Source organism: Phacochoerus africanus, chromosome 2 (genome assembly GCF_016906955.1).
Source record: "Phacochoerus africanus isolate WHEZ1 chromosome 2, ROS_Pafr_v1, whole genome shotgun sequence".
NCBI lineage: Eukaryota > Metazoa > Chordata > Mammalia > Artiodactyla > Suidae > Phacochoerus > Phacochoerus africanus.
Window position 1 is genome coordinate 109,340,192 of NC_062545.1, and position 20,317 is coordinate 109,360,508.

At 47.2% G+C, this 20,317-nt stretch overlaps 1 protein-coding gene across 3 annotated transcripts in view; it reads left to right on the forward strand.

The window, feature by feature from the left end:
- Positions 1–20,107, forward strand: part of RBPMS2 (RNA binding protein, mRNA processing factor 2) — a 35,854-nt gene extending 15,747 nt beyond the window's left edge. Inside the window, exons 2-8 of one of the 3 annotated variants that reach the window (XM_047765850.1) lie at positions 10,434–10,511; positions 11,078–11,116; positions 12,024–12,086; positions 12,419–12,569; positions 13,028–13,179; positions 18,698–18,767; positions 19,014–20,107. In XM_047765850.1, coding sequence (XP_047621806.1) covers positions 10,434–10,511; positions 11,078–11,116; positions 12,024–12,086; positions 12,419–12,569; positions 13,028–13,179; positions 18,698–18,760 — 546 coding nt within the window. In that variant the 3' untranslated portion in view covers positions 18,761–18,767; positions 19,014–20,107. Of the gene's footprint in view, positions 1–10,433; positions 10,512–11,077; positions 11,117–12,023; positions 12,087–12,418; positions 12,570–13,027; positions 13,180–18,697 lie in introns of all 3 variants that reach the window. The other 2 variants (XM_047765860.1, XM_047765841.1) reach the window with 2 other exon arrangements.
- The last annotated feature ends 210 nt before the right edge of the window (positions 20,108–20,317 follow it).

Consider the following 20,317-nt stretch of genomic DNA (forward strand, 5'->3'; position numbering starts at 1 on the left):
AAAAGGCCTTCCATCAAAGAGCAGAGGGGTTAGAGAATGGTTGCTCTGGAGTCTAAAGCTCCACTTAGGGCCCACCCTGGACCGTGGGCTGTCCAGCCCCTCCCAGGTGCTTCTGAAACAGGGCAGGGCTTGAGAGCTGTGTATACAGGGACACAGAGCTGCCAAGGGCCATGAGGTGTACAGAACCTTCACCCCAGGCCTGGGAGCGGAGGCGTGTGTGGTGGGGACAGGCATCCCCAAGGGGGGAGGTGTCCTAACTGGCAAGGGATTCTGTGGGCAAAAACTTGGGAGGGAGGAAGCCGTTGTTAACTTGTTCTTTACCAGGCATGGGCTGGGAGCCATTCCTGTGTGGGTGGGGGTGGTGCACTGGTTACAAGAATCTATCCGGGCTGGTTTCCTTTGCCATTCCTGGCTCTGTTGTTGACCTGTGTGTTCATTGGAGTGAGTGTGTATGTGTGTCTGTTTGTCTGCTTGTCTGTGTCTGTGTATGTGTGTGTGTTGGGTATAGGGTGTAACTTTGCCTAACTGCCCTGGATTCCTTTTTTTTTTTTTTTTTTAACTCAATGAATTTTATTACATTTATAGTTGTACAACGATCATCAAAACCCAGTTTTAGGGAGTTCCCATCATGGCGCAGCAGAAATGAATCCAACTAGGAACTATGAGGTTGCGGGTTCGATTCCTGACCTCCTCAGTGGGTTAAGGATCTGGCGTTGTGGTGAGCTGTGGTGTAGGTCACAGATGCAGCTTGGATCCTGAGTTGCTGTGGCTGTGACGTGGGCCAGCAGCTATAGCTCTGATTGAACTCCTAGCCTGGGAACCTCCATTATGCCACGGTTCGGCCCTAAAAATACAAAAAACAACCCCCCTCCCCAATTTTATAGCATTTCCATTCCAAACACCCAGCCCACCCCCCCGACCCTGCAGCCTGTCTCCTTTGGAAACCTTAAGTTTTCAAAGTCTGTAATTCAGTATCTGTTCTGCAGAGAAGTTCATTGTATCCTTTTTTTAGATTCCACATATAAGTGATAGAGCATATGACCGTTGGTGTCTCACTGACTAACTTCAGTTAGCGTGATAATTTCCAAGTCCACCCATACTGTTGCAAATGTCATTATTTCATTCCTTTTTATGGCTGAGTAATATTTCATTGTATATAGGTACTACATCTTCTTTATCCACTCCTCCATTGATGGACATTTAGGTTGTTACCATGTCTTGACTGTTGTATATAGGGCTGCAACAAACTTTGGGGTACATGTATCTTTTCGAGTCATGATTTTCTCTGGATGGATGCCCAAGAGTGGGATTGCTGGATCAAATGGTAATTCTTATTTTTAGTTTTTTCATGGAATCTCCATACTGTTTTCCATAGTGGTTGCACCAGTTTACATTCCCACCAACAGTGTAATAGGGTTCCCTTTTCTCCACATCCTCTCCAACATTTATTGTTTGTGGACTTTTTGATGATGGCCATTCTGGGTGGTGTAAGGTGGTACCTCATAGTGGTTTTTATATGCATTTATCTAATAATTAGTGATGTTGAACATCTTTTCATGTGTTTTTTGCCATCTGTATGTCATCTTTGGAGAATTGTCTGTTTTGATCTCCTGCCATTGTGGCATATGGAGGTTCCCAAGCTAGGGGGCCAATCGGAGATACAGCTGCTGGCCTACACCACAGCCACAGCAACACAGGATCTGAGCCATGGCTGCAACCTACACCAGAGCTCACAGCAACACCGGATCCTTAACCCACTGAGCGAGGCCAGGGATGGAACCCTCAAACTCATGGTTCCTAGTTGGATTCATTTCTGCTGCATCAGGATAGGAACTCCCCTGCCCATTTTTTGACGGGATTGTTTGTTTTTTTGGTACTGAGCTGCAGGAGGTGTTTATAAATTTTGGAGATTAATCTCTTGTGAGTCACTTCATTTGCAAATATTTTCTCCCATTCTGTGGGTTGTCTTTTCAGGTTTCCTTTGCTGTGCGAAAGCTTTTAAGTTTAATTTGGTCCCATTTATTTTTGTTTTTATTGTCATTACTTTAGGAGCTGGATCTGAGAAGATTTTACTATGGTTTTATGTTAGAGAAGGTTTGGCCTATTTTTTCCTCTAAGAGTTTTATAGTATCTTGTCTTACATTTAGGTCATGTGTGTGTATACATATATTTTAAATGTAGGTCTTTAATCCATTTTGAGTTTATTTTTGTGTATGGTTTTAGGAAGTGTTTTCATTTCATTCTTTTACATGTAGCTCTCCAGTTTTCCCACCACCACTTATTGAAGAAACTGTCTTTTTTCCATTGTATATTCTTGCCTCTTTTTGTCATAGATTAGCTGACTATAGGTGTATGGGTTTAATTCTGGGCTTTCTATACTAGTCCACTGATCTCTGTTTCTGTTTTTGTGCCAGTACCACACTTCTTTGATGACTGTAGCTTTGTAGTATAGTCTGAAGTCAAGGAGCTTGATCCCTCCAGCTCCGTTTTTCTTTCTCAGGATGGCTTTGGCTATTCTCAATCTTTTGTGCTTCCAAACGAACTTGGAAATATTTTGTTCTAGTTCTGTGAAAAATGTCCTTGGTAATTTGATAGGGATTGCATTGAATCTGTAGATTGCCTTGGGTAGTATTGTCATTTTGACAATGTTGATTCTTCCAATCCAAGAGTATGGTATTTCTTTCCATCTGTTTGCATCATCTTTGATTTCTTTCATCAGCATCTTAATAATTTTCAGAATACAGGTCTTTTGTGTCTTCAGGTAGGTTTATTCCTAGATATTTTATTCTTTCTGATGTGATGGTAAATGGGATTGTTTTGCTAATGTCTCTTTCTTTTCTTTTTCTTGGGAGGGGGTTTAACAATTTTTTTTTCTGTTATACTTGGTTTACAGCGTTCTGTCAATTTTCTACTGTAGCAAAATGACCCAGTCTCTTTGTCTCTCTCTCTCACACACACACACACATATATATACATTCTTTTTCTTACATTATCTTCCATCATGCTCCATTGCAAGTGACTAGATAACAGTTCTCAGTGCTATACAGCAAGATCTCATTGCTTATCCATTGCAAATGAAATAGTTTGCATATATGAACCTCAGATTCCCAGTCCATCCCACTCCCTCCCCTTCTCCCTTGGCAACCACAAGTCTGTTCCCCAAGTCCATGAGTTTCTTTTCTGTGGAAAGGTTCATTTGTACCACATATTAGATTCCAGATATAAGTGATTAAGTGATATCATATGGTATTTTTCTTTCTCTTTCTTCTCTCTCTCTCTTTTTTTTTTTTTGTCTTTTGAGGGCTGCGCCCAAGGCATGTGGAGGTTCCCAGGCTAGGGGTCTAATTGGAGCTGTTGCCTCCAGCCTATGCCAGAGCCACAGCAATACCAGATCCGAGTCACATCTGCGGCCCACACCACAGCTCACTGCAACGCCAGATCCTTAACCCACTGGGCGAGGCCAGTGATCAAACCCGCAACCTCATGGTTCCTAGTTGGTTTCCTTAACCACTGTGCCACGATGGGAACTCCTGTTCTCTTTCTGATTTACTTCACTTAGTATGAGAATCTCTAGTTCTGTCCATGTTGCTGCAAATGGTATTATTTTGTTCCATTTTATGGCTCAGTAGTATTCCATTGTGCATATATACCAAATCTTAATCCATTTATCTGTTGATGGACCTTGAGGTTGTTTTCCTCTCTTGGCTATTATGAATAGTGCTTCAATGAACATGCGGGTGCATGTGTCTTTTTCAAGGAAAGTTTTTCTCTTTTGTTTCTTTTTTTTTGGTTGGTTGATTTGCACTTATTTTATGCTGGTGTACTTTTTAGTTTTCATGAATGAAATGTTTGGTTTTGATTTGTGGTTGCCCTGTTTTTTAAGTAAGTTAGCCCCTTCCTCTATCTGCTTGCTTTAGCTTGATAGTCATATAGGCTCAAACACTTTAAAAAGAAAAGTCTAGATTTGGTTACTTTCCTTCCCCATGTTTTATGATTTTGAAGTCCTTTCTTAACATCTTCATGTTTGTCCTTGTGTTTCTTGTGTTTATCATCACTTTTACAATAGGGTTTTGAAAATAGGTTTTTCCGCCTTTTTAGATCTGTATACTGGCTTGCTTTCCAATTGTGATTTCCTCCATCCTATTTCTTCTTACTTTTTAAAAATTTTTTTTTAATTTAGAGAAGCCCTTTCAGTATTTCTTATAGAAAGGGTTTAGTATTGCTGTACTTTTTTTTTTTTGTCTTTTGTCCTTTTTAGGGCCACACCCATGGCATATGGAGGTTCTCAGGCTATGGGTCTAATTGGAGCTGTAGCTGCCAGCCTACACCAGAGCCACAGCAACTCGGAATCCAAGCCATGTCTGCGACCTATACCACAGCTCTCAGCAATGCTGGATCCTTAACCCACTGAGCGAGGCCAGGGATTGAACCCTCAACCTCTTGGTTCCTATCGGATTGTTTCTGCTGCACCACCGTGGGAACATGCTGTACTCTTTTAGCTCTTGTTTGTTGGAAAAATTCTTTATTTCTCCTTCTATTTTAAATAATATCCTTGCTGGGTAGTTCTAAGCTGCAAATTTTTCTTTTTTAGAACTTTGAATATATCTTGCCACTCTCTTCTGGCCTGTAGTGTTTCTATAGAGAAATCAGCTCATAGCCTTATGGGGATTCCCCTATAATTAACACTTAGTTTTTCCCTTGCTGCCTTTAGACCTAATGTCTCTTTCTGATCTTTTGTTGTTAGCATATAGAAATGCAGTCAATTTCTGTGTATTAATTTTGTATCCTGCATCTTTACCAAATTCATTGATGGGCTCTAACAGTTTTCTGGTATCATCTTTAGGATTTTCTAGGTATAGTATCATGTCATCTGCGAACGGTGATGTTTCACTTCTTCCTTTCCAATTTGGATTCCTTTTATCTCTTTTTCTTCTCTGATTGCCATGGCTAGGACCTCCAAAACTATGTTGAATAGTTGTGGTGAGAGTGGACATCCTTGTCTTGTTGGTTACCTCAGAGGGAATTCTTTCAGCTTTTCACCATAGAGAAAGATGTTAGCTGTGGGTTTGTCATATATAGCCTTTATTATGTTGAGGTAGGTTCCCTCTGTGCCTGGAGGGTTTTTTATCAGAAATGCATGTTGGATTTTGTCAAAAGGTTTTTCTGTATCTGTTGAGAGGATCATATGGTTCTTCTTATTCAGATGTTAATGTGGTGTATCACACTGATTGATTTGTAGATATTGAAAAATCCTTGCATCCCTGGGATAAATCTCACATAATCACGGTGTACAATCCTTTCAATGTATTGTTGGATTTCGTTTGCTAGTATTTTGTTGAGGGTTTTTGCATCTATGTTCATCAGTGATATTGGTCTGTAATTTTCTTTTCTTCTCTCTTTTTTTTTTTTGTGTGTGGTATCTTTGTCTGGTTTTGGTATCAGGGTGATGGTGGCCTCATAGAATGAGTTTGAAAGTGTTCCTTCCTCTGCAATTTTTTGGAATAGTTTCAGGAGGATAGGTGTTAGCTCTTCTCTCAATGTTTGGTAGAATTAGCCTGTAAAGCCATCTGGTCCTGGACTTTTGTTTGTTAGAAGTTTTTTTTGTTTGTTTTGTTTTTTGCTTTTTAGGGCCACATTTGAGGCACATGGAGGTTCCCAGACTGGCGGTCTAATCAAAGCTGCAACTGCTGGCCTCTACCACAGCCACCACAGCAACGTGGGACATGAGCCAGGTCTGCAACCTATGCCACAGCCCATAGCAACGCTGGATCCCACCCACTGAGCAAGGCCAGGGATTGAACCTGCACCTTCATGGTTAGTAGTTGGATTCGTTGCCACTGCACCACAATGGGAATTTCTGTTAGAAGTTTTTGTTTTTTTTTGGTCTTGTCATTTTAGAGTTGCACTCACTGCATATGGAGGTTCCCAGGCTAGGGGTCTAATTGGAGCTGTTGCTGCCTGCTACACCAGAGCCACAGCAACTTGGGATTCGAGCCACATCTTCGACCTACACCACAGCTCACTGCAACACCAGATCCTTAATCCACTGAGTGAGGCCAGGGATAGAACCCGCAACCTCATGGTTCCTAATTGGATTGGTTTCCGCTGTGCCATGATGGGAACTCCTATTGGAAGTTTTTAAATCACAGTTTCAATTTCAGTACTTGTGATTGGTCTGCTCATGTTTTCTGTTTGGTCTTGGTTTAGTCTTGGAAGATTGTACTTTTCTAAGAATTTGTCCATTTATTCTAGGTTGTCCATTTTATTGCCATGTGGTTGCTTGTATTAGTTTCTTATAATCCTTTGTATTTCTGTGATGTCCATTGTAACCTCTCCTTTTTCATTTCTAATTTTATTGATTTGAGTCCTCTCTTTTTTCTTGGTAAGTCTGGCTAAGGGTTATCAATTTTGTTGATCTTTTCAAAGAACCAGTTTTTAGTTTTATTGATGTTTTCTTTCTTTTTCTTTTTTTTCTTTTTTGTCTTTTTGCCATTTCTTGGGCCGCTCCAGCAGCATAAGGAGGTTCCCAGGCTAGGGGTCTAATCGGAGCTGTAGCCACCGGCCTATGCCAGAGCCACAGCAACGCGGGATCTGAGCTGCGTTTATGACCTACACCACAGCTCACAGCAACGCCCGATCCTTAACCCAGTGAGCAAGGCCAGGGATCGAACCCACAACCTTATGGTTCCTAGTTGGTTTCCTTAACCACTGCACCATGATGGGAACTCCAAGTTTTACTGATGTTTTCTATAGTTTTCTTCTTTTCTGTGTCATTTATTTCTGCTCTTATTTTTGTGATTTCTTTCCTTCTAACTTTAGGTCTTGTTTGTTTTTCTCTCTCTAGTTGCTTTGGGTGTAAAGTTAGCTTGTTTATTTGAGCTTTTTCTTGTTTCCTGAGGTAGGCTTATATTGCTGTAAACTTCCCTCTTAGAACTGCTTTTCCTGCATCCCATAGGTTTTGGATTGTTGTGTCTTTGTTTTCATTTGTGTCTAGGTATTTTTTAATTTCCTTTTTGATTTCTTCAGTGATCCTTTGGTTGTTTAGTAACATGTTGTTTAGTCTCCCAAGTGTTTATGTTTTTTGTAATTTTTTTTCCTTGTTATTGATTTCCACTCGTAATAGTATTGTGGTCAGAAAAGATGCTTGATATGATTTCAGTTTTCTTAAATTTACCAAGGCTTGATTTGTGACCCAGAATGTGATCAATCCTAGAGAATGTTACTTGTGCACTTGAGAAGAATGTGTTTTCTGCTGCTTTTAGATGGAATGTTCTATAAATATCTGTTAAGTCCATCTGGTCTAATATGTCATTTTAGGCCTGTGTTTCCTTGTTGATTTTCTCCCTGGATGATCTGTCCATTGCTGTAAGTGGGGTGTTAAAAGTCCCCTGGCATTATTGTGTTATTGTCAGTTTCTCTTTTTAAGGTTGTTAGCAGTTGCCTTCTATATTGAAGTGATCCTATGTTGGGTGCATATATATTTACAATTGTTATATCTTTTTCTTGGATTGATCCTTTGATCATCATGTAATGTCCTTCTTTGTCTCTTATAATCTTTATTTTAAGATCTGTTTTGTCTGATATGAGTATTGCTACTCCAGCTTTCTTTTGAGTTCCATTTGCATGGAATATTTTCTTCCATCCTCTCACTTTCAATTTGTATGTGCCCCTAGAACTGAAGTGGGTCTCTTGAAGACAGCATATATATGGGTCTTATTTTTATGTCCATTCAGCCAGTCTGTGTCTTTTGGTTGGGCATTTAGTCCATTTACATTTAAGGTAATTATTGGTATGTATGTTCTTATTGCCATTTTATTAACTGTCTTGTTGTATTTGGATTGCTTTTTCTTATTTGTGTGTGTATCTATTGTAGATTTTTGGTTTGCAGTTACCCTGAAGTTTTGATGTAGGAGTGTGTGTGTGTGTGTGTGTGTGTGTGTGTGTGTGTGTATGAATGATTGTTTTTAAGTTGTTAGTCTCTTAATTGCAGGTGCATCTCCAGTGTCCTGCATTTGTACCCTCTTCTCCTCAGGATTTCTGATTTTGGTAGCATATTTGTGTGTGGATGATTTCCTACCTTGACTATATGTATGCCTTTACTGGTGAGCCTTGTCATTTGTAATTTTCTTGTTTCTAGTTGTGACCTTTTCTTTTCCACCTAGAGATGGTCCTTTAGTAATTGCTGTAAAGCCAGTTTAGTGGTGCTGGATTCTGTTAGCTTTGCTTGTCTGTAGAGCTTTTGATTTCTCCTTCAAATTTAAATGAGAGCCTTGCTGGGTAGAGTAATTTTGGTTGGAGGTTTTTTCCTTTCATCACTTCGAGTATATCATGCCACTGCCTTCTGGCCACAGAGTTTCTGCTGAAAAATCTGCTGATAACCTTATTGGGGTTTCTTTTTATGTTATTTGTTTCGTTTCCCTAGCTGCTTTCAGTATTTTCTCTTTGTCTTTAATTTTGGTCAGTTTGACTAATATGTGTCTCAGGGTGTTCCTCCTTGTGTTTATTTTATATGGTACTTGTTGTGCTTCCTGGATTTGAGTGAGTGATTCCTTTCCCATGTTAGGGAAGTTTTCAGCTATTATCTCTTCAAATATTTTCCCTCACCTTTCTCTCTTTTCCTTCTGGCACCCCTATAATGCGGATATTGGATGTTTAACATGATCCCAGAGTCCTTGTAGACTGTCTTCATTTCTTTTCCATCTTTTATCTCTTTTCTGTTCCACATCAGTGGTTTCCACTAGTCTGTCTTCCACCTCACTAATTCGTTCTTCTGCTTCCCGTATTTTGCTGCTGGTTGCTTCTAGTGAATTTTTTATTTCAGTTGTCGTAGTTTGCATCTCTACTTGCTTAATCCTTAAATCTTCTATTTCTTTGCTCAGTGTTTCTTGTAATTTATCTGTTTTCACCTCCAGTTTATTTCCAAGATCTTGAATCATCGTTACTATCATCAGTCTACAAAGTCTTTGTCATGGAGGTTGGTAATCTCCAGATCACTCGGCTGTTTTCCTGGGGGGTTTTCTTGCTTCCTTATCTGAGTCATAATTCTCTGCCTTTTCTTCTGTAGAGATTTTTGGTGTGGTCTCCTTTTTGCAGACAGTAGAGTTGTAGCCTCTCTTGCTTCTGATGTCTGCCCCCCTTGTGCCCTTGGTTTCTGATTGAAGCCATTGTCTCCAAAAAGTCTGTTGCCTGGGTTTGTTCTGCAGGCCATCATTAGATCATGGAAGAAGTTCTCTAGGGCCTCTGGGGGGAGGGGATGTGGCCCCACATTAGGACATCTAAATGCTTTCAGGAATGGCCTGACTCCATGATGGGCAGGCTGAGGCACATACACTTGTTCTTGGGTCGGCAGTGAGGAGTTGAGAAGACCTACATTTGGCTTAGTGGTATGAGATGCGACTCAAAACAGGAGTCAAGTGTGTGGGGGAGCTCTGCTCTTCCAGGTTTTTCCTTATGCAGGAAAGCACAAGGTCAACATGTATTTTTAGTGGATATACTATAGAAAGCCTTCCCTCCCCTGGTAGAATTATTGGCTGATCTGGCCTCACTAGTTGAGCATTGGGTACTGGCAACATTTAACCAGCAGGGGTGAGTTAGGAAAGTGTTCCCACCAGCCCTCTCCTGGACTTCACCCACCTTTTGTGTAGTCAGCCTTGGCAGGAGTCACAGGGTGGACGGTTGTGTCTAGACCTGGCCGCACCACCAACTTAGAATTGTGTTGAAGGCAAGGCTCCTAACTTAGAGTATCCCCTGCCTCACTTACAGCTGGCAACATCCTACTAATTCTTCAAAACCTAGCATCATTGTTCCATCTCTGACTCCTTCCCCATGTGCCTTATTAAGTCAACATTTGGTAATAGTACCATGCTGAGAGCTGGGCAGAAAGGCCAGACATTCCAGGCCCCTGAGGAGCTTACGTCTAGCACAGGAAGCCAAAGGAGATGGATGTGAAAGCGCTGGGCCCTCTGATGAAATTGCTTCAGGGCCTAGAGTTAACATCTTTGCCTCTTCCCTAGACCAGATAGAGCTTGTCTACCAGGGGTCCACGGGCATCTTTTGGGTTTCTACGTGTGCATTTCTGGGAAGAAAAATACCCTAGCTCTTTCTTCAGGCCTCAGAGGAGTCCTTGGTCTCTGCTCCTGTTTAACAGGGCTCTCTTTTAGCTGTTCGGTAGCAGACAGAGGTGCAAAGGCAAGTACTTATTGTGACACCTGCAGGGTGAACCCCGAGAAAGAAAAGTGTCCAGAGGAGGGCTTTGAAAAGTTCAATGCTGTGAAACTCTGGGTGCTCACTTGCCTCAGCCTCCAAAGGAGGCTTAGGAAATCCCTAGTTCTTCCTTCAGCCCTGGAAGAATTCTGGTTCCTTCCTGAAGGAAGAGCTGTCATCCTTTGTTCTTCTGTCAGCTTGGCCCTGACCACTGTGGTCTCTGTCCCCAGGTCCGGACACTGTTTGTCAGTGGCCTCCCTGTGGACATCAAACCCAGAGAACTCTACCTGCTCTTCAGGCCATTCAAGGTGAGTCTGGACCCAGCCACCCATGGGCAGAACCTAGGATGAAGCAGAAGCCTCAGGAAAGAATCACAGACCTGGTTGGGGCAGCAGGAAACCACGAGAAGCGGATCGCAGACCTGGCTCTCTGTCCTGGTTCTGCTAATCCACATGTTGCTTTCTGTCAATTCCTTGGCCCTTTTGAGCCTCTGTTTTCTCATCTGTAAAGTAGAGACAGTAGACTCTCCATAGAATTTGCCATGTAAGGAATTTTTGAGATTCAGTGTAGTGTTTGCAGATAAGAAAACTTAAAAAGGTAAGGTTCTGCACCTTCGGATTACAGAATAGTGGAGCAAAGGGGAATTTCTGCATGAAACGATGACTGCTTACCACATGATGCCCACCCCATGTGCTAAGCCGTGTGATCAGGGATGCAAGGGCCAAACGTGCTTAGCAGTGGTGGAGGTCAGCATGGGTCTCCTTGCGGGGAGAAGAGTGTGAGCTGGGGAAAGGTGGGGCTGCTCTCAGGGGCGGCCAGGGTAGCACGACAGAGGCTTCCAACCTTCCCTGTTAATGACCAACTCTCTCTGCAGGGGTATGAAGGGTCCCTGATCAAGCTCACATCGAGACAGGTAATTTCTCTGCAAGGATTTTCTTCCTCCCAGCCCAGACCGACTGCTGAGCTCGGAACTGAGCCCGTTCTCTGCCTCATTCCTGAGGCACCTGCCAGCTGAGACCTGCCCCCTGTCATCCAGAATCTTTCCTGGGCTGATGAAAGAGTGGCCTCTGCGAGTCCACCCTGCTTCCCAGTCAGCTGCTGGTCCTTCCTCTCTGGCTCTTGAGAAGCCACAGCAGGGCTTGGAGGCTGAGGACCACACAGTTGGTGACTATACTCTGGCTCCTGATGCCAGGAGTCCTGGGCCCAGAGCCTTCAGGGACCATTTGGGGTCTGGACTGAACCCTGGCAAAATTAAGTTGGAGAAGTTTTTGTTTTTGTGTTTTTAAGGATTTTATTTTGTTTCTCTCTCTCTTTTTTTTTTCTTACCTCATCTGCGACCTATACTGCAGCTTATGGCAACACTGGAGCAAGCCCAGGATTAAACCCGTGTCCTCATGGATACTAGTCGGGTTCATTACCGCTGAGCCATGTCGGGACCTCCTGGAGAAGTTTTGCCCCTGTTTTCCCTTGATTGAACCTGGAGCCTTCCCTGCCCTTGATACATTGGTGTCCCCTTTCTTGCTGGGGAAGACACTGGAACTTACTCTTAAATACCTGCATGCACGAACAACAACACAAGATTTTACTGAAAGGCCGATGTTTAGCGAAGTGGGATAAAGCACCATCAGCATCACTTCTCATCGTGTGGTGCCTGAGTGGGAGGGTTTTGGTACCCAGGAACCTCCTTCTGCTGTTCCACTGGATATAGGGAGGCGATGGACTAGTCTTACATATTTTTTGTTCTGTGTTATTTTGTTTTGTTTGAGGGGGAGATGAAATGTTGGGAGAGATGCAAGGGTATTCTCTCTTTTTCCTACTAGCCTGTTGGTTTTGTGATCTTTGACAGCCGGGCAGGAGCAGAAGCAGCCAAGAATGCGTTGAATGTGAGTAGATGGAGAACAGGCCCTCCTCTGACCCCCAGACCTCTAGGCGTCAGGTACCCTTGTTCCATCTTCTGCAAACCTTCCCCCACTCCACACCCAAGGAAAGGGTCCCCACACAGATGTACCTTCCCCACCTGTCTCGGTGCACGATCTCCGGCTGCACTGTACCGAACGCCATTATTCACAAGGCCCAGGCAGCCTGTTTCCTGTCTAGCCCCTGTGCAGGCAAGTCTTTCAGGTTGAGTCATTTCTGGGGCCTTTCCATACCCACTGCAGTGGACAGTCTGGGTCTTACAGAGTTAAACCTCTCCCTTCCTTTCCCTCTCATGTAGGGTATTCGCTTTGATCCTGAGAACCCGCAGACCCTGAGGCTAGAGTTTGCCAAAGCCAACACCAAGATGGCCAAGAATAAGCTAATGGCTACACCAAATCCTACCAACACTCACCCCGCCCTAGGAGCACACTTCATCGCTCGGGACCCCTGTGAGTGGCACTTGGAGTGGCCAGCTGCCACCCTTTACCTGGCTGAGCTGGGGGCCCAGTGAATGGCATTGCGACGTTGGGATTGTCAGCAAGGGAATCAGTCCCTCTTTCCAGGAGCTTCTTGCATCCACCGTCACCCATCCCTGTGGGTCCCGTGCTTCCTTGCTCCCCTGCAGCCTTTGCCGGACTTCAGACTGAGCTCCTGAGCTGTCAGTGAAGCCTTCTCTGATCCCTCTTGGTTGAGATTAGCAGAAGCCCATCTGAGGATTTGTTGAAGCCTACAGGATGCTCACCAACTCTGGCCTAGTTACTGTGGCTTCTTTCCTGGTTCTGGGGTCCTTGAGGGGACCCTGGCCTCAGAACTCAACCATAGCACTGGGTCCCTTTCTCTGTTGGGAGTGGGGTGGCACAAGGGGGGACCAGTGTTCTGATGATGGCAGCTGTTGTCTCCATTGCAGATGACCTGATGGGGGCCGCTCTGATCCCTGCATCCCCCGAGGCCTGGGCCCCCTACCCTCTGTACACCACAGAGCTGACCCCAGTAATCTCACATGCTGCATTCACATACCCAGCTGCCACTGCTGCTGCCGCCGCCACCCTCCATACTCAGGTAAGCCTGCCTGGGGGAGAAGCAGGAAGGGGGAGAATGAAGGCTTTGAGTTGGCCAGGCTTCATTTCCATCCAGCCACGGGCCACCTGGGGCCCCAGAGCTGCTGCAGAACTGCTGTCTGGTATGACTGTGCCATTAGGGTTTGGGATCTGACGGAGGGGAAGGAGAGGATAAGCCGTTCAGGTCTCGTCAAGAACAAGTGGCAGAATGCTCAGTGCTGAGGGACCCCTGTGGTTCCACCGTCCCGTGAACACCCGTGAGTGGGCTGTGCCAATTCTGCTTGTGGTGATAGACCTGAGGGTGGTCTCTGGAGCCAGCCCGCCTGCTCTGTCTCCTCGTGATGGACTTCAGAAAGCTTGAGAGATTTCTGTCTGGATATTTTTTTTTTTTAACTCATCTGAAAAAGTAAGGAGAGTATTATGTGCCTCAGGTTGTCATGAAAATTAAATGTTAAGACGCAAGGTGCTTGAATTGTACCTGGAGCATCAGGGGTGCCCGATGAGTGTGTGCCCTTGTGCTGGTCGATCCTGGGTGCTCCACTATGAATGGTGCTGGCTCGGAAGAGATGGAGCCAGCACTGCTGGGCAGAGGCAGGGAGGACACCAGGGCCAGGAGGGCTCTGTGCTCGCCAAGTATCACACCAGGCGCCCGAGAGGCAGATAAGCAGGTGGTCAGATACTGCCCCTGCCTGTGTGGCAGTGACAGAGCAGTGCCAGGCAGCACAGGGGGGCTGGGGTGAGGGGCAAGCCTACCTTGGCCTCTCCTCTTAAAGTGAGCGGGAGCTGAGGCTCAGGAAGAACGACCTGGCTGTTGAAACGGAGAGGACAGAGTCTCCTGGGTGGAGCGTCAGAAAAGGACGAGGAGTTAAAGGGAATGAGAAGCCAGGAGGGAGAGCTCACAGAAACTAGAAGCTGATGCAGGAGGAGTTGGGGGATCTGCCCGTGCGAGGGCCAAATGCGTGTCTGTCCTGGACCTCTGCAAGGCTAAGTGGCAATGCCATATCCTTTAACCCACTGAGCAAGGCCAGGGATGGAACTTGTGTCTTCATGGATACTAGTCAGGGTCTTAACCCACTGAGCCACAACAGGAACTCCTTGAAAGCATTACATATAAGTAGTGCTGCCCCAGAGATGGAGGCTGAAAATGCCTAGATGAAAAAAGTAGACACTGATCTTAAGGGGGTTTTTCTGAACCCAAAGGACCAGTACTCTTGTGTTTTTTTGCCCCTGGTGGCAGGGGAGGGGAGGGCGACTGGGAGAGAAAGCAGCAGCTAATAGAAGGGGCTAGAAAACCGGCCCTTCCTCTCTGTACCCCAACATGCACACCCTGACCTCATGTCTTTTGGCAGTAGGTCTCCGTAGGCTGAGATGTCCTCATGTGGCTGCAGGGACGAGACCTGCAGGAAGGAAGGGGCTTGGTTCAGTCCTGCTCTTCTTGGCACGAGGCTATCTTGCCAGACCTTTTGATAGCATTGTCTTCTTTCAGAGGGTGTAGGTGGCAGGGGCATACTGGGATCTGGCCTATGAGGATGGTGGCCTAAAAGCTGAGATCCTGGGGAGTTCTCATCATGGCTCAGCTATAGTGAACCTGACGAGTATCCACGAGGACACGGGTTCCATCTTTGGCCTCTCTCAGTGGGTTAAGGATCCAGTGTTGCCGTGAGCTGTGGTGTAAGTTACAGAGTTTGGATCTAGTGTGGCTGTGGCTGTGGTGCAGGCCGGCAGCTGTAGCTCCTATTTGACCTCTATCCTGGGAACTTCCCGTATGCTGTGAATACAGCTCTAAAAAGACCAAAAAAAAAAAAAAAAAGGCAGGGATCCTGCATGTCCTGTTGCACCCCAGGGTCCTTCCAGTGTGGGCTTTTTTCGTATCAACCTGAGGATCTTGGGAGTCTTTCACTGTGGCCCTTTGCCCCCCTTACACTGGCTCAGCCACTTACTGATGACCTTAAAGTTAGATGAATGGCCCTGCCTCTGTTTTCTTATCTGTGTAATGGAAGTGACAACAGCATCCACTTCATCAGATTTTTCTGAGGATTACAGGAACTTAGTGTATGAGAACTACTTAGAAAAGCTTCTGGCACATGCCAAGTGCTTCATAAGCATGAGCTTTTAGAGGTCTGCGCTTGCAGGAAGGAAAAGACAGCTTTTTCTCTTTTCCCTTTGCTTATCATCCTGCTTGCCAGAATATCACTACTTCTAGTCCTTAGACTTGGGAGGGAGTTGGACACCGGTGTTTAAGTAAATCCATAAGTATGAACCTTTTATAGAAATGACCCATTTGGGAGTTCCTGTTGTGGTTCAGCTAGCATCCATGAGGACACAGGTTCGATCCCTGGCCTCGCTCAGTGGGTTAAGGATCTGGCATTGCCATGACCTGTGGTGTGGGTTGCAGATGTGGCTCGGATCCTGTGTTGCTGTGGGTGTGGTGTGAGCCAGCAGCTGTAGCTCTGGTTGGACCCCTAGCCTGGGAATTTCCATATGCCACAGGTGTGGCCCTAAAAAGAAAAAAAATAACACTTTGAATCTTTTTAAAACTTCAGTATTAGGGTGTGCTTCTGTGTCAGTAAATGCAGATCTACATTCTGGATGCCTGGCCAGCTGCCGTTGTATCTGTGTCTAGCTTCCTGCAGATGGCAAATTAAGTTGTTTACACAATTTTTTGCTCTGATAGGTAGTGCTGCCATGGACACCTTTGTTCACACCCCTCTGGGCACCTGTCCTACTTGTTTTCCTTATCATAAATTCCTAGAACTATTACAAGGTCAAAGTGTAGACTTGCTGGTCTGGGTTAAGTAAGACTGGCTATTGTTTTGATTGACTTGGTGATGAGGGAGGAGGCTCCTGTGTTTATTGGTTGTTCAAGTTACTTCTCGTGGATTCATCCCTTTTCTTACCTTGTGGTGTATCTTTTCAGTCAGTCCCAGGCTCCGAGAGAGGACCGAGTTTGTGCCCCCACCCCTTTGTTGTGATGCTGCCCCTCTCAGAGCTGTAGTCTAGACGCCCACAGGCCTGTCCCTGTGAGGTGGCCTCTTAAGGCCCCCAAACCCCCTCTGAACAACTGGAGGCCCAGAGGGGACCAGCCACTCACTCCCTGCTGTGCTGGCCATGACCCCCAAGCTGGGGGTCTCCCTTCTGAGCTGGGGCAGGAAGGGACCATGCATTTTACAAGACCTGGACTGCCAGCCTATCCCAAGCCTCTGAAGAGAGTGGAAATGCAGCCCTTTCAGTGTATTCTGTCCGCCTTTGTGGCACAACCCTCCTGAACTCAGAAATGAAGGCTTTCCTCTACTTTCTCCCCAAGATGGAGGTGGCAGCACATCTCAGGCTGTTGGGAGAGCTGCCGCTCTGGACCCCGAGCTACAGCACCGTGGAGAGAGCGGACTGGATGGAGCAGGCTTGCTGCAGGCCCCTAAGCAGCCAGTGGTGGAAGAGGATGGGTCGGAGTCCTCTAGGGTCCCTCCCTAGTTGAGTGCTCTCCTCTCGTCCACCCCTACAGGGCACCCAGCCTGCCAGGCGCTTCCTCCAGGGGGGCTGGGTGAAGGGTGGTGATCAGGCCCCCCTCCAACTTCCCTGAGCTGGACTAGCCACGGGCTCGTCTGGCAGCAGTAGAGCTGGTTTCCTTGTCGTCCCTCTCTTGGGGAATGAACTCTGGTGTCCAGCTGGACTTCTCGCCGAGATGGCAGCCCACTGCCTCCTCCCACTCATCTCTCAGCCGGGAAGGGAGGGACCTGCTCCCAGATGTTTAGCAGACAGGAGAGAAAATAAGGTGGCCTCTGAGGCCGAACAGCTCCAAGGTGAGCAGAGGCTCTTGACCCTTTCTGTGTGGTGTGTGGCTTAGTCACGGTGTCCTGGCAGCACAGGCCAGCTGTGTGCTGATGACAGTAGTGCCACATTTCTGAAGCTCAGTGTTGGTCAGGTGGCCCAAAACCTGGTCCAATGTGCCAGTGTCCTGGCTTCTCGGAGTAACCCACTGCCAACTTGCTGCTGAGCATGTGGTGGTCAGAGTCCTGTGCTATACAGAATAGCACCTAAAGGAGTTCCCTTGTGGCACAGTGGGTTAAGGCTCCAGCATTGGTCACTGCAACGGCTCAGGTTACTGCCGTGGTGCAGGTTCCATCCCTGGCCCAGGAACTTCCACATGCTGTGGGTGTGGCCAAAAAGAAACAAACAAAAAGAAGCAGCACCTAGAGTTTGGAGGAGCACAGGAGCAAGTTCAGGAAGCTTCCATGAGCCTCCAGATATCTTGGTGTTGCTCAGTGATATCTTCTTTGCTTACAGAGACAGGGATTCCTGGCAGCCAAGTGGGTAATTAGGTCCAGTTGCTCCAACTTCAAGGGAGTTTTATTTTTTGGCCACACCTATGGCATGCAGAAGTTCCAGGGCTAGGAATTGAACCCGTACCACAGGAGCAACCTCTGCCACAGCAGTAACAACACCAGATCCTTAACCCGCTGAGCCACCAGGGAGCTCCTCAGTGGGGTTTTCTGTAGGCCCAGCTGCTACAGGGTTTCCACACCTGCTCCTGTGCCATCTCTTCCTTTCCTAAGAGAACCTGGGCTCCCACCTCTGAGCTCTTCTCCCACCCACTCCCTGGGGCCCTGTGATGCCCTGCCCCCACCCCTCCCAGGCAGCCACTCAGCTAGGGCAGATGTGCCGTCTGTAACTGGGACAGGCAGCCTCCCTGCAGTCTTGGCCTGGCACCCAACACAGCTCACCATCCAGACGACTGGCTCATGGGGAAGGGGGTGTGTGTCCTTTCCTGGCCCAGCTCTGGGAATCCTGCTTTGGGGCTACTGCTGGAGGGTGGTGGGGGAGCCATCTAGCAAGTACCAGGGTCGAGGTAGCTGCCAGACCTCCACTGGAGGGCTCAGTTGGTAGGTGACAAATCCCTAGGCCTAGGAGGCTTGTAATGGGAACAGGAAGGGTGAAGTCGGAGTGGGGCAGTGGGGATGGCTGTTGGCTGGGTCACATCTGTGACTTCCTTGAATCACACAGGACAGGACCAACATCTGGGAGTCCTACCCCTTAGAGACCACGGTGACTTTGGTTTCTAATGTGGTTTGACATTCCCTCTTACCTGATCCTTGTGGACACCCTGTGACTTAATCTTCTCTGTCCTGTAGCTAGTGAGGACACTGAGACCCAAGAAGTGGAGCAAGAATGTGTTAGCATCATTCTCCTTAGGAATCTGCACTCCCCCAGTTAAGGGGGATGGGCAGGCTGTTGGGCCAGTGCCCCTGGCTGCCAGGACTCCACCCGGTACAGGCGGGCTCAGTGGAGTTGTAAACACCCTCGTAACCAGCTCTCATTTGAACCCCCATCCTGCAGAGGAGGCAGGTCAGGTGGCACTCTCCCATTTTCAGGATGAAGAAACTGATGCCCAGAGGTGAGTAACTGGCCTGACCTCCTTCGTCAGTGACAGAACCAGCACAGGGGCACTGAAAGCCACGTTTCCCGGGCTCCCCTGTCAAAAAAAGGACTGCTCAGCTAGCTCCTGACGTTGGCTTCTCTTGCAGGTGCGCTGGTACCCTTCCTCTGATACCACCCAGCAAGGATGGAAATATCGCCAGTTCTGTTAGTTCTTCCGTAAGTGCTGGCCCGGAGGGCTGGGACTGAGAGTGGCCTAGAGCTTGGCTTCCGCAGGGTCGTGGTTCCTCTGCCCGAGTCCAGGACCTGCTGGTGCTACTCCCCCGCCCGAGCTTGTGCCTGGGGCACTCTGGCTGGTTTGCCCCGTCTCCTCCCATCCTGCAGCCTCCTCACCAGGGGAGGACCTGGGTTCGACTCCAGTCCAGCCCCACCCCTCAGCTCATGGCCTCTCTCCCCTCCCTCCAGGCCTTGTCACCACAGCTGGGGAGGAAGCCACCCTTAAACTCCCACTGCCCCCAGGCGGCCGTGCAGAGATGCTGCTTCCCGCCAAAGACTGTGAATTTTAAGCCTGACTCAGTGGACTCTTTCCTGTTCCCTTTCTCTCCTCTTCCTCAGCCCATCCTGCCCCAGAGCCCCTCTCCAAGGCCTCGCAGCAGGATTCCGGGGCCTTCTCGCTGGGACACCCTGGCCCAGCTCAGAGGCCTCGTTGGGACTGAGCAAGGCCCGACCTCCAGGCCAAATTTGCTTCCATAGCTCCACCTCAGAGCAACGAGGCATTTAATTTTGCATGTTTTCTGGCATGAATTAAGACACTTCAACTTGTGTATATGTGAGTGTACAGTTTGTTCTCACATTGTGTCACCATAGCAACAGATCCTGACCACTATGGTTCATCATCCCCCGCCCCCTCCCCACACCCCTCCCAGGCACCCACCCTGCTTCAGTGAGGACCAAGCCCTGCAGCCCGGCCCGCCCACCCCCCACCCCACCCCACCCTTCCAGGCTGAACAGGAAGGACCACCCAGCCGAGAGAGAGCATTTTTTTTGTGGTCATTTCAAATTGGGGTCCTCTGCTTCCTCCTCCTCAGATGGGCCCATTTTGCTTACGTCCACGCTGCACCCCCGCCCCCTGCCATGACTCCTCATTCTTTCCAAACTTCAAAACCAACCAAAAAGTTAAAGTATTTTTGTACCCTGTGTAACAAAATATTTATGCATCATAAAGGATTTTTTCGTGTGTGTGTGCGATTAATTATTGAAGAGACCTTGTCTGCCCTGTCAGTTAAGTTTAACGTTTAGTTGGAGGCATGAAGAAGAAAAGGGTTTCCGTTCTCTAGCAGTGAGCCTTAGCGTCAGCTGTTAGTTTAGGGAAAATGAAGGAAAAATTGTGCAATTTTTTTGTTTTGTGAGCACATCGGTGCTGTGCCTTGGACCGCAGCTGGGGCTGTCTTGCCGTTTTCAGACTTGGGAGACGAGGTGGCTGTTGTAATTGCCGATCCTGTGAGAATGTGAAACTGGATAATATATGAAATGCAAAATAAAAAAATTATGCAAAGTAACCGCTCTCCGACCTTTGCTTCCACGGGTTGTGAACGGCCATTGGGAGGGCAAGGCTAGAGGACAGGTGCCGGGAGTTCAGGGGGAAGGAAGCCCAGGGGACCCGGGCCTTAGAGCCCATGTGGCCTCTCCTTCCTGCCATCTTCTGTGTGACTTGAGTCTGGAGGGACATGACCTGCCAAGGGTCATGCAGCAGGGGTAGTACCTTCCCC